The sequence below is a fragment of the Solanum stenotomum genome, chromosome 11 (assembly GCF_019186545.1).
Source record: "Solanum stenotomum isolate F172 chromosome 11, ASM1918654v1, whole genome shotgun sequence".
In the NCBI taxonomy this organism is placed as follows: domain Eukaryota; kingdom Viridiplantae; phylum Streptophyta; class Magnoliopsida; order Solanales; family Solanaceae; genus Solanum; species Solanum stenotomum.
The window spans coordinates 41,430,327-41,443,045 of record NC_064292.1 but is presented as its reverse complement, the minus strand read 5'-3'; the positions used below and the strand labels follow the sequence as shown (position 1 = coordinate 41,443,045).

Sequence of the window (12,719 nt, the reverse complement as noted above, 5' to 3'; positions counted from 1 at the left end):
GGGGGGGGGGGGGGGGGGGGGGGGGGGGAGAAGTTTCTGTATTCGAGTATATAGTATAGTGAGCTTGGTTTAGTTTCTTATGCAAGTGATATTCGAGATGTTTTTTCTCCATGCTTTTTGATAGTGATGATCTCTCTCTTTCTACCAGGTATCCTTTCAGAAATCTTCAGTTGAAAAAATGAGTGGACCCGTGGGATTAATAGCCAAGGTCAGTAATCTGTCAGAAATTTATGTGATATATCCTCATACTTTGATCTAGAAGTGATTTTCGTCATTTTCTGCGTAATAAAGGGACTGAACCAATCTCTATTCAAACTCCATTTGTAGAGGTACATCTTTAACTTATCGATTATCTTATTACCATAGTTATCCGACGAATTTGAGAAAATCTAAAAGATTCTAGGGAAAAAGGACAAATATACCCCTGAACTATCGTAAATGGTATGTAGATACCCTCCGTCATACTTTTGGGACATTGGTGCCCCTGCCGTCCAAAAACTAGAGCATATATACCCTTTATACTAACGGACATACACGTGTCATAATCTTATCCATCGATCCAACATTTATTAAATATCGGATCGACGGATAATATTGTGCCATGTGTCCCTATTTAGTCTTCCATTAGAGTGAAGGGCATATATGCTCTAGTTTTTGGACGGTAGGAGCACCTATGTCCCAAAAGTATAACGAAGGGTATCTGCATACCATTTACGATAGTTCGGGGGTATATTTGTCCTTTTACCCAAGATTCTATCCTCCTATCCAAAAAGAATGACTAGTTTCGGAGTACGAGTATCAAATCATAGAATTTGTGAAGTGCATTCGGATATCAATTTTTCAATCCTTTGAAATATAATTTAAGTATCTAGAGATATAAAATTATTTTTTGATAATGTTAACGTATTATTCATCAGCATAAGGTAGTGCTGGGCCTGGCCACTCTAGAACAGAAAGTAAAAGGCCTATATATTTCACAAGGCTTCCAAAAAGTGTGGTATGGAGTCAGCCTCCTCTATACAAAATTCTTGACACCCAAAATGCAAGTTCAAAATACAATTCATCTTTCATTTTTGGATTAGCAGTTTGAAATCCTTTTGCCTTATTAACCTCTTCCATTGGAAAAATTTATCCCATGTTAATGATATATTACCCCTCTTAGATTTCATTAGCTTCGTCAATAAGGCTCAGTGACCATTCTTTTGGCTTTTGCTTGTGGCTAACTCCCTGATTAGATAGGTGTTTTTGTTCTCAGGAGTTAACCATGTTTTTGTGTATGTAACTTGCATCTCCTTGATGCCTTTCAAATACAGCATCTTACTTCATCAAAAATAAAAAAATCTTTGTTAAGATATTAATAAATCAAATCTGATGTCCACGAACGTATGAGATGTTATGGAAAAACTCTCAAATGTAGGCTCATAAACCTTCAACACAGAACAAAGGACAACTTTAAACACACAGGGTGTACATCTTTAAACCCCCTTACTCTAAATTCTGGAATCCCCTCAAGAAACTAGTGATCATTAGCTATGATGCTCAAACTCTTCAAAAATGTCGACGAGTGCGTGTTGGATCCTTCAAAAGTAGTGCATTTTTTAAAGATCCGCATGGGTGTGGCATCATTTTTGGAGAGTCCGAGCAACATAGATCATTAGTATGTTATCAATAGTTTTCTGTTTTCCTGATGATAACTTTGAGATGTAAGTCTTAACACTTTTGCTTCTTTTTTTTTTGGTTACAGTACTACCAGAAGTACTTGGGAGTCCTGACGTTAGTGATTTTATTTATTACGTTCAATATGCCCCAGGTAATCAACCATTTGATTCCAACAAAATATGTGCTGTAGGATTTGTCCATTTTTATGTTTAAAGTTGGCATCCCATGTTTTCCTTTATTATTTTGAGCTTTGTGGTCCAATTTTAAGTTAACTTGAAGAAGGAAACTGGCTTTTGATCTTTGAACTGTTTATGTTGGTTTCCCTGGTTTATGTCCTGTTAATTTATTGGTCTCAACAATAGCTGGAGTCATTGTTTTCTTGAAAGTTGTTAATTGTCACACCCCGAGCTACCCCCGAGACGCGGACACGGGACCTAGGACCACAAGTGATCCCAAGCTAACCCTGCTGGCATGATCATGAGCATACTAAAGATAATAAACTGATGCGGAAGCTAAATCATAAATAAATCTGAAAAGATGGGGAATACCTATATACTATAACTGAGATAAATGAAAACTGATGAGTTTAATACAAAGAAGATATTAACTCAATACTAAGCTGAATCTAACTATGTCTGAAATAAGCCTCTAAACTGACTAGAAATGTTGGGACATGCCCCAACTAGGTCTAGCAAAACTGAAACTAAAGACTAAAAATACTGAAAAGAAACTCATGACTATTGTCCTCGGAGAATGAGGACTCACCACTGATTCTGCTGAACTGGAGATCGGGAACCGATCTAAGCGTGATCTGGATGCTGAGAACCTGAACCTACATCACGAGAAGATGTAGCGCACGTATGCGTCAGTACTTGAAAGGTACTGAGCATGCAGGATAGAGTAAAGCTGAAATAACATATAACTGAACAAAGCAATAAAGCAATGAAATAATCTGAACATGATATAGATACTGAAAATACTGAATACTGAGCTAACTGATGCAATGACCAAATTTATAACATGCTGAGACTGAATACTGACTGTACTGAAATATGGTCAATGCAATAGAGTCTGACTGAACTGTGGGAGCTACTAATAACCGACATAAAACCACATGAGCTAAATGTGGAGTCCGATGTATACGCCCCATCGAGAGGACCCAATATACCCTGCCAGAGGTATAGAGGCATGCTGGCGTGATCACTAAACTGATGTTGCCCACAGAGGGGACTTACACCTACGTGGCTCGTAGTTCTGGGACTATATGGGTACGCTGAAACCCTAGTCCAACTCGGTATTATGCTACTCCCAATGAATTAAGTGGTTAACTGGTTATGACTGAATTTCTGTAAATACTGGATAGCTCGAAACTGAACATGCAAACTGAGAATGCAACAATTAATCTGATAATGATGCATTCATAAACTGAGGCATGTATAACTGAATATATTATGACTGAAATACTGAATAGCTTAAAATACTGACATGTAGATACTCATACTTGAAAACTCCTTTTTAGAAAACAATACTCTGATCATTGATGACTTGGGAAGTCATACTGCATAAACATTGATGGTATATCTAGATACCATACTATTCATACATTGATGACCTACTCAATTGTCATACTAATCATGTTTTAGAAGCTCTTTCTCAAAACTCATCTTAACTTTCTCAAAAACTCAGTTTAAAACTCAAGTGTTGTCTTAAAGAAAAGCTTCTCATGATTTATAACTCAAAATAGGGTTTATGCTGAAATATACTGATAATGTGGCATAAAACTGGAGCATGTATATCTGAATAACTGAAATATCTGACCTTGCATGTGTAATTCAAGAACTAATGAAATACATAGCTAGGGTTCTGAAATTTATACGATAAACTGAGCAATAACATGATAATCTGATTTAGAACATTTAAATAACTAATTCATGATGATCTGCTGTAATTCTAGAAACCCTAGGTCTGTTCATAATCATGGAATCAAGAATCTGACTGAATTCTAGGGACCTAATGGGCGAAAGGAACCCACTAGTGAAATCCCACATACCTGGCGACGAATTCCACGGAGAAATCTTTCGATTTCGGGGCTGGAACTGATGGAACCTTGCTACGTTCTTGAACTAGGGTTCTTGACTTCTCTTCTCCTTTTAGCGTTCTAATTTTCTAAGTTTTGATTAATGATTTTGACTAAGGTAAGTTCTAGTTATGTTTCTAGGCTTAAACTAATTAAAACCTCATGATTTAAGGTTTAAACGACGTATCTTAGGGGTTAAACGAAATAGGAAAAGACCAAAAGACCCCTGAATTAACTGCTGTCGGAGTGATCGACGGAATGGACTGACGGTCCGTCGATTGGGTCCGTAGATCGAGTCTGCCCGACAGGGCTTCACTAAAATGGACATAACTTTTTACTCGGAGGTCGGAATTTAGCAAACTCAGTGGCGTTGGAAAGATAATTCAATTATCTATCTAACCATAGGTCATGGGGCACCTAATTCATTTTGTGCTAAAAGTTATGACCATCTGAAGTTGACCCATCAGAATTTTCAGCTAACTGGCTGCTAACCTTTGATCTACGGTCAGACCTACGGACCGTGGATCGAACGACGGTCCGTGCTGGTCAACCGTAGTTCAGGATTGAAGCTGGGCTTTTGGGGCATCGATCCACGGACACGAACTACGATCCGTGACCTGCCCTACGGACCGTAAGTCCGGCCGTGGGTCAACACTTAACCAAATTTTCTGACTTAGTTCTGGGGAAGTTTTCTGTCACGAACCACGGACCTGCAGGACGGACCGTGAGTCCATCTACGGTCCGTGGATGGTGTCCGTGAGTGCCACCTGTAACACCAGAAATCTGAAATCTCTATTTTTGGATACGGGGTGTTACATTAATGGTGGCACACTTTTGACTTTTGTGTCCATTCTTTGTGACCCCTTTTTATCTTAAAATTGTTTTCTTGATTTAAGAAAAAAAGGGTTTATGGTATTGTAAATATACTGTTTTTTCAGCTATGAATTGGAATAGTCGGGATGTTCTCGCTTTTCTAGGTGGTTTGCATCATGTCTAGCTTGAATATGTCTACTTAGGCTTTCTGGCACTGTATGAGATTTTTGTCATTGTAATTTGCAGCTCTATGGGCCTATCTCTTGCTCTTATAAAGTTAACAGACTCAAACCATATTATAATTGGATGGATTGCAAGTAGTATATCATGATTTAATGTTTTTGTTTGATAGGGTTAGTTTCTCTTGTGAGCTGTTCTCTTTTTTCGTAGCGTCAGAGTTGGATTGTACTGGGTATAAGACATGCAATTAATGTAATTGATATCGTGATGAACTAGTGGTACATCTAATGGTTGTTTGAAATTGGTGAAAGCAGAGGCTTTGGAAGTTAATGAGTTTCCAATTGAAATATGACCTGACGAGACTACCCCAATAGTACAATATAAAATGGTAGCAGTGGTGGGCTGATCACATACAAATAGTAGCCCCTACGGATTTTGAAGTTGATGATGGATGGAGCAACTTGATTTGGTTGTCTGTCAGGCTTATGTGAAAGAATGGTAGCAGTGGTGGACTGATCACATACAAATAGATATAACATTGATGGGTCACTAATTGTTTCTTTAATATTCTTAAAATTTTCGGTGTTGGGTTGGAGAGGGGGTTGAAAAATAAAATAATTGCATTGTCTTTCTGACTCATTCGCTTGCCCTTCTATCTTGATATATCTGACAAAGGATTGTGTGCATGACATTAAGTTTTTGTTTATTTTTCTATTTTTCAGGGGAGTTTAGTGTTTTGGCTTACCAATAGTTCGATGACTGTTATTCAGGTATCTCTTCTGAAGTATTCTTCCTAAGGCTCCTCATCCCAACTTTATTTCTTGCTTGACTGGGCATTGGATAAATGCTGAAGTAGGAAGTTTTTGTAACCTCTCGTGTTATGCATTAGATGCCAAGAGGTCTTATTGCACAAAAGGCATTAAGTTTCAAATTTTCTTTTTACTCCTCCTAACGTGGAAAGAGAGCATGATAGATGAACTACTAGATAATGAAGATAGACATTTTTCTTCAAACTTCCCTTGGAAAATGTCTATGATCTCCTCTTTTTCTTACTTCCGCTCCCTCTAGACACAGTCTGTCTAGCAAATCGTACATAGCTGGCATTCTCTTTTGTAAATTTTTCCTTGTCCAATAGAGGTGGTTAAAAAATGTTGCTTCTTAAGGTTGCACTTTGCACGTCTTCATGAATCAATGGGTGTGGTGAATATTGGAAAGAAATAATTTCTAAGAACTCATTACCTTTTTATATACAGCAACTATCTCTAAAGCATCCAGATGTTCGCAAGAAACTGGGGCTACATCAGAAGGATCCTCAATTAGAAGGTGCACATCCGAAAGAGTTGGTTAATCCTGGAGAAATCAAAATAGATCCATCAAAAAATCAGAGCAAAATATCTGTCCAGAACCTATCACCTCAAGAATTGGTTAATGTTAGTAACTATTTTTTTTTTCCTGATATTGAGACTTGAAATGTTGAATTTTTTTTGCTGCTTTCTAAATCTTTGTTTGTTGAAACCTCATCAGCTTTCGATCAAACACTTAGCAGGAGGACGTAAAGATGAAGCTATGTCCTTTCTACGGTATTTCTCTCCGCTAATAAAAGCAATCCTCACCGCCTCATTTCTTTTCTTTTCTTCTCTGTAACATCCTCTTTTTAATATATGTGTTACAGACTTGCTATTGCCAAGGATCCCAAGAATGTTCGAGCTTTGCTTATTATTGGCCAGACACTGTTGCAAGATGGTTCCTTACCAGAAGCTACTGAATACTTGGAACGTACTATTGCTAAGGTTTGAGTTTGAAGTCTTACTGATCTTCTTGATGAAGAATATCAATTTGCTTTCGTGGACTAAGAATTTCCTGAACATTATTAATTTCAGTTCATGGAAAGGGTGACTGAACTTGGGAAAGTCAAAATCGGTTTTTCTATATTTGGGACCTTTTAAAGTTTATGCAGTATGCAGTTTACTCTGCAGAAAACTTCATTTTTTTAAGTGAACTTAACTTGGCTGCTATAATCCAGCAGAGTTGATTTGTTACTGATCAAAGTCAATTTCTGCAAGTTCAGCTTCTGCTAAAGGAGAATCAAAAGGAAATTGAGGATGTTGATCTGCTGATTCTATCATCTCAATGGGCAGGTGTTGCCTGTATACGGCAGGTAATGGTGTTTTGAGAACTTGGCTTGATGATTGACTTATAAATACAACTACTATGCTTCGATCCTAATCAAATTGGGATCGGCTATATGAATTCTCACTGACCACTCCATTCAAGTTCATCTCAGACATCATATTTACTTGACATAAATCAATAATAATTCTAGTCACAGATATTGAGTACCTTGCATCATTTACCTGATTCCATGACATGGCGGACTGACGACAATAGAGAACCCATGCATATAGGGGATTTATTTTGGTACACTTTGAGTGGGTTGGACTATTGAAACTCTATTGTGGTATAATTTTAAATGGATTTTCAGATGAGAAGGTTTCTATACAAAATTTCCCTCTTCCTTTTCCTCTGGGGTTGTAGTTGCTAGAAGTTTCATCTTAGTTCTCTTTTCTATTCAAATGTTGTGAAATTCCTCAGAATCTACAGTATGTTTGAAGTATGATTACCTTGAAATTCCTCAATCCTTCATCTTCCATTTTTATATATGTCACGACCCGAGTCTACACCCTGGACGTGGCCGGCACTCAAGAATCATTGTTGGTCCCCAAGCGAACCCTGACTACAAGCGGAAGACTAACTCAAGCATGCAAAAGCTTAAAACTGAATTAAATTCATTGAACACCAATAGTGAACTTTAAGAAAGTCTGAACAATACTCAAAAGAAAGTAATTATAGAAAACTCTTCCACTCTATCTATCTATAAAGCCTCTACTATTATAGAAAGATATCGGGACAAGACCCATGACATCTCAAAACTACTAATTGTAAGGTAAAGGTAAAATCCTCTGGAATATAAGAAGGCTCACCAAAGCTGACTAGAATATCACATGACCTCAACGAAACGCCCGTTGATGATCCTGAATACCTGTATCTGCATCATGAAACGATGCAGGCCAACTGGCTCAGTACGTGGAATGTACGAGCATGTAAGGGAATTCTAAAGCATAAATATAGGCTTGAACTTGATAAAAAGGAAACATACTTACCTCTTATCAACTTACTCAACTCAACTCAACTCAAAGAAACATGGTTCAACTCGACTCAAAGAAAATAAGACTCAACTCAATAAGGAGATATTCAACTCAGTTAAAGAAGGAACAACTCAATAATAAGATACTCGAATCTGGATACTCAACTCAATATAAAACAACAATTAAAGATGCAATATATGGAAAGCTTTTAAAACAGTAGAAAGCAACTCAATTTATTTAAGAATACAATAATAACTAAGTTTGTATGCAAGGATACAAAATAACTCTGTTTGTATATGAAAATACAAAATAAACTCTGTGTATATAAGAATACAAAATATCTCTGTGGGAGTTTCTCTAACTGACAATCATCACTATGAGCTATGTGATGATACAACGTCTCGCCCACGCTGCCAGAACTGTCCTATACTTTGCCAGGGGTATAAGGCCTACTACTAAGTGGATCCACTAGTCTATGCTAAAAAGCATTAAGGAATCATCTAAAAAGTATGACCCTTTCTACCCACGTTGGCTACATGGTTTATGGGGGCTGTGAGTTGTCTGAACTCTCCCCAATATCGGTGCTCAATACTACTCCCAAAATATAACTAGCTCATATGTTTAAAAACATAACTCTTTCTGTGTTTTGAGATTATTACTCAAAAATCTCTCTTAAAAGAGATGGTACTCAAATTGCTCAAAACTCTTTTGGAAATCTCAGTCTCCTCTCATCTTAAATGTAAAAACATTTACTCTTGGGAATACTTAGTTCCCATATATCATTTTAAAGAAAATGAACTCAACTCTACTCTTCCTCAACTCAGTGCTCAAGTCTTTAAAACAAGTGATAAAACAATTTGTAAAAAATCTTCTTAAAATAGGGTTCATGCCGAATTATGGACGTAAACGACTCAATTCAAGGTTTTCAATAACCATGCATAGAACTCAATACTTGGAACTCAAGAACTCAAGGAGTCGATGATACTACTCATCTCAAGAATGCTCGACTCGGAGGGTTCATGCGGAATTATGGGCATGAACTACTTAACTCAAGGTCTCAATGATACCTCTCATCTCAAGACTGCTCGACTCATAGGGTTCATGCGAAATTATGGGCATGAACTACTCAACTCAAGGACCTTCATGGGTAACATGTAGTAGCCCCATGATTAGGAATATATCCCAAAATGATTAGGAACTCAATACTCCAGACTTAGAACTTGAAGTTACTACTCCTCTTAAAGATACTCAAATGATGGAGTTCATGTGGGATTTATGGGCATGAACGACTCGTCTCAAGGGTCTAAATAACAATATGGAACTCATGTATACGACTCTTCTCATTCTCATACTTACTTCCTCAAAACTCAGTTTAAAACTCAAGTGTTTGCTTTGAAAAACTTCTCAAGATTTATAACTCAAAATAGGGTTCATGCTGAATTATAGACATGAACAAATCAACTCAAGGATCTCAATAAAAATATGGAAACTCAATAATTAGAAATAGAATTTTTAAAAGAACCATGAACTCAAGAACTCAAATCAAATTATCTCAAGAATACTCAAATTTAGGGGGGTAGAATCCTAGATTCCTCTTTTACTGATTTGAAAGAAGATATAGGGTGTGAGGACGAACTAGTCCAACACTATGATAACCTTACATACTTGAAAAAAACAAGGTTCTTAAAGAAGAACTTGATTAGAAGTCTTGAAACCCTAGCTTGAAGGTAAACAATCAAGAAAACCTTTCTTGAGATTCTTGAATTAATTTCTTGAAATCTCTATGGCTAAGATTTATGATTTTCATTAGTGATTCATAATTGTATGGAGGAACTTGAGTTGGAAATAATGGAATTCTTGAAGAAAATCTTACCTTGAAGAAGAATCTTGAAAAAGATGGAAAGAATCTTGAATGGAGTCTTCTACTTCGATTTTTCCTTAGAGTTTTACCCTAGGGTTTGAGAGAGAAGAGAATGATGGACTAAAAGATGAAAATCTGATTGTTTTGAGCCTTTTATTAATCAATAAATTCGTTTAGGGTTTTCTTGGAGGTAAAAAAACAAAAACAACCCTTTTTAATGTTTTTCCGTCAGCTAAATTCGTAACAGCACTGTATAGGTTACTAAAATAGTCATAACTTTTTACTCAGAAATTAGATTGACACGAAATTGGTGGCGTTCGAAAGTAGATTCAAATACCTTTAATTTAATAGGTTATGACTCACGTAACTCTTTCTTTATATTCTAAGAGATATGGTCGTTTGAGGTTGACCCAAGTAGAATCTTATATCAAAACTTAATTGATAAAGAAACTTCAAGAACACTTATCAAGAACTCATCAAGAAATTAAATTGCTCAATATTTATGGATAGATTCGCAAAAGAAACTCATGATTGGCGTGTGGGTGAATGAACCCAACACTATGGAAGCTTACGTAACTCTTAGGGATTAAACCCATGGCGAAAATCCGCAATAAAACTCAAGAACCTCGACGAACACTTTGATCCTCTCCTCTTTTCTCTTCTTGAACTCTCAACTAAAACCCTAGGCATATATTAGGATTATAAAACTGAACCTAATCGGATTAGACCCTTAAAACCTTACTAAAAACGAATTATATTTGATTGGGTAAGGAAAAGACCAAAATACCCCTTACTATTTTCGGGTAACTTTTTGACTTCAAAAAGGCATATCTCACTCATCCGACCTCGAAACTTAGCAAACTCGATGGCATTGGAAAGATAATTCAAAGACCTTTCATTTTCCATCTCATGGCACACCTAACTCATCCTGTACTGAGAGTTATGGTCGTTTGAAGTTGACTCAAAACTCATAACTTAAGCATAACTTACAAAATTTCAGATTTTGCTATTTCCAATTTAGTTTTTTTTGGAACTCGAGGTGCTGCATCTAGTGACTTGACCTTAATACTTGAGAAATTTTAAATTCCTTGGTAAAATCCTACTCACAACAAAGGATGGTTCGAGTCTTAGTTCAAAAATTTTCTGGGTGTTACAATATACTCTCTCCGTTTCAATTTGCTTGTCCTACTTTTCTTTTTAGTCCGTTTCAAAAAGTATGCCTCTTTCCTTTTTGGCAACTCTTTAATTTCAACTTTCCACATGACATGTTTAAGACCACAAGATTAAAGGAGATTTTGGTTCATTTGACATATCTTTAATTTAAGACCACAAGATTCAAAAGTCTTCTTTACTTTTTTATACTCCATGCCAAGTCAAAATAGGACAAACAAATTGAAACGGAGGGAATATGTTTTATTCTTATAGACCCCACATGCCCCTAGACCTGCTGATGCCTGATTGCTGCTCTTCTATATAATGATAGTGAGGATTCAACCTGGCCTCCCCCAATACCTAGCTGCTCTTCCCCCTCTCCTCTCCATATTCTAGACAAACTGATTACTGTTCCTCCCTGTATTTCTGCCTTGTCCATTTATTGAAGGAAATCCTAGCCATTGCATGTTCTCTCTTTACTTTTTTCACTATTTCTAAATTAGCTAAACTTCAGCACAATAAGTATGGTAGATTTGTTTTGGTTATGATGAATGATCAAACTAGATCAGTGATTATTATCCCTGAAAACAAGCCTAACGAGGGGTGGTTCGGACTTGTAAGCCGCATTGCAAGCTTCATAATAGGGGGTCTTTAATGCAAGGTACTAGCCCAGTCTTAGGTTATTTAAACCGAAAACTGCCTTCTTCTAATGGGGAAGTAAAAGAATTGGATAGTAATCAGATGAAAATGGATCAAAAGTTGCTCGTTGTAACGGAGAAGTTCATGTCTAATACAAGTAGCAATATTAGCTCAGCTCAATTTGTCTAACTTTTAGACATATATAATAGTTTCTGCTTGAAGATCATCAAAAGCTAATGAGTGGATGTACATCTTTGTAAAGAATTTGAGGCATATATATATAACTCTCAGATATGGGCTGTTAGCTTGTGATGATGTTGAAACATATTGTCTATAGATATGGGCTATCAACTTACCGAGTAATTTAGTTTTGCAGATATCATGTAATAAAACATTTTTAGCTTGTTCAATGAAAGTCAGAGATAAATTGTTCACTTTACTCTCCTTAGTATATTTATCTAAGCGCGAATTCAAATTAGTCCTTGGCTCTCTTCTTAGACCAATCCTTGAAGGGAGAAGGAAGATACAAGGAAGCAGTCCACAAGAATAGGTGGAAACGCTAAGAACCTATTATAGTTCCGGAACAGAAGACATTAATGGTTTCCCCTCATTTTGATGATAAAGTTCTACTGTAGAGATGATTCATAGTGAGTTTTCCCGACTGTGATGATTCCCATAAGAAAAGATGTGAGGAGCTGCTCAACTTACATCGAAAGGTGTCTTCTACTTACAGATGTTTGATATGAATAAGTGGAATTATATTATAAACTTTTATTTTTAGTGTAAGGAAGCAAATGTAGAGGAAGCTGATCAGTTGAGTCTTTTTAGGGTCTCTGTAATTAGTTCGTACTAGACCACAGTTTGTTCATAAGTTTTTGGAGGTCTCCAGCATTAAGAATTCTGAAGAATACCGGTTCTCAAAATCTTTTTTAGCTAAACCTCACTCCCTTTCTTTCCTCATCTCACTTGTTGGACTCAAATTGAGATTGAATCAAGCAAATTATATGAAGGTGGGTTGGTTGTCGGCTGATTTCTCAGAGCCTAGAGTTTGTGTGGATGGTGGATGAAGCTGAAAGGATATCGACACCTCCAGATAATTGCCGGACAATACTATTTAAGGATTCTAGACATGTTTATGCCCTCTAAATATGATGACTGTCTAAGTTGCTCTCTCAGCAGAGCTTAGTTGGAC

General features: G+C 36.7%; 1 protein-coding gene across 1 annotated transcript in view; it reads left to right on the top strand.

Moving 5' to 3' along the window:
• LOC125843609 (ALBINO3-like protein 2, chloroplastic) overlaps positions 1-12,719 on the top strand; it is a 36,449-nt gene that overhangs the window by 23,091 nt on the left and 639 nt on the right. Inside the window, exons 7-13 of the mRNA XM_049522752.1 lie at positions 149-208; positions 1,745-1,810; positions 5,452-5,499; positions 5,983-6,159; positions 6,254-6,309; positions 6,402-6,519; positions 6,798-6,887. Of these exons, the coding sequence (XP_049378709.1) occupies positions 149-208; positions 1,745-1,810; positions 5,452-5,499; positions 5,983-6,159; positions 6,254-6,309; positions 6,402-6,519; positions 6,798-6,887 (615 nt within the window). The remainder of the gene's footprint in view (positions 1-148; positions 209-1,744; positions 1,811-5,451; positions 5,500-5,982; positions 6,160-6,253; positions 6,310-6,401; positions 6,520-6,797; positions 6,888-12,719) is intronic.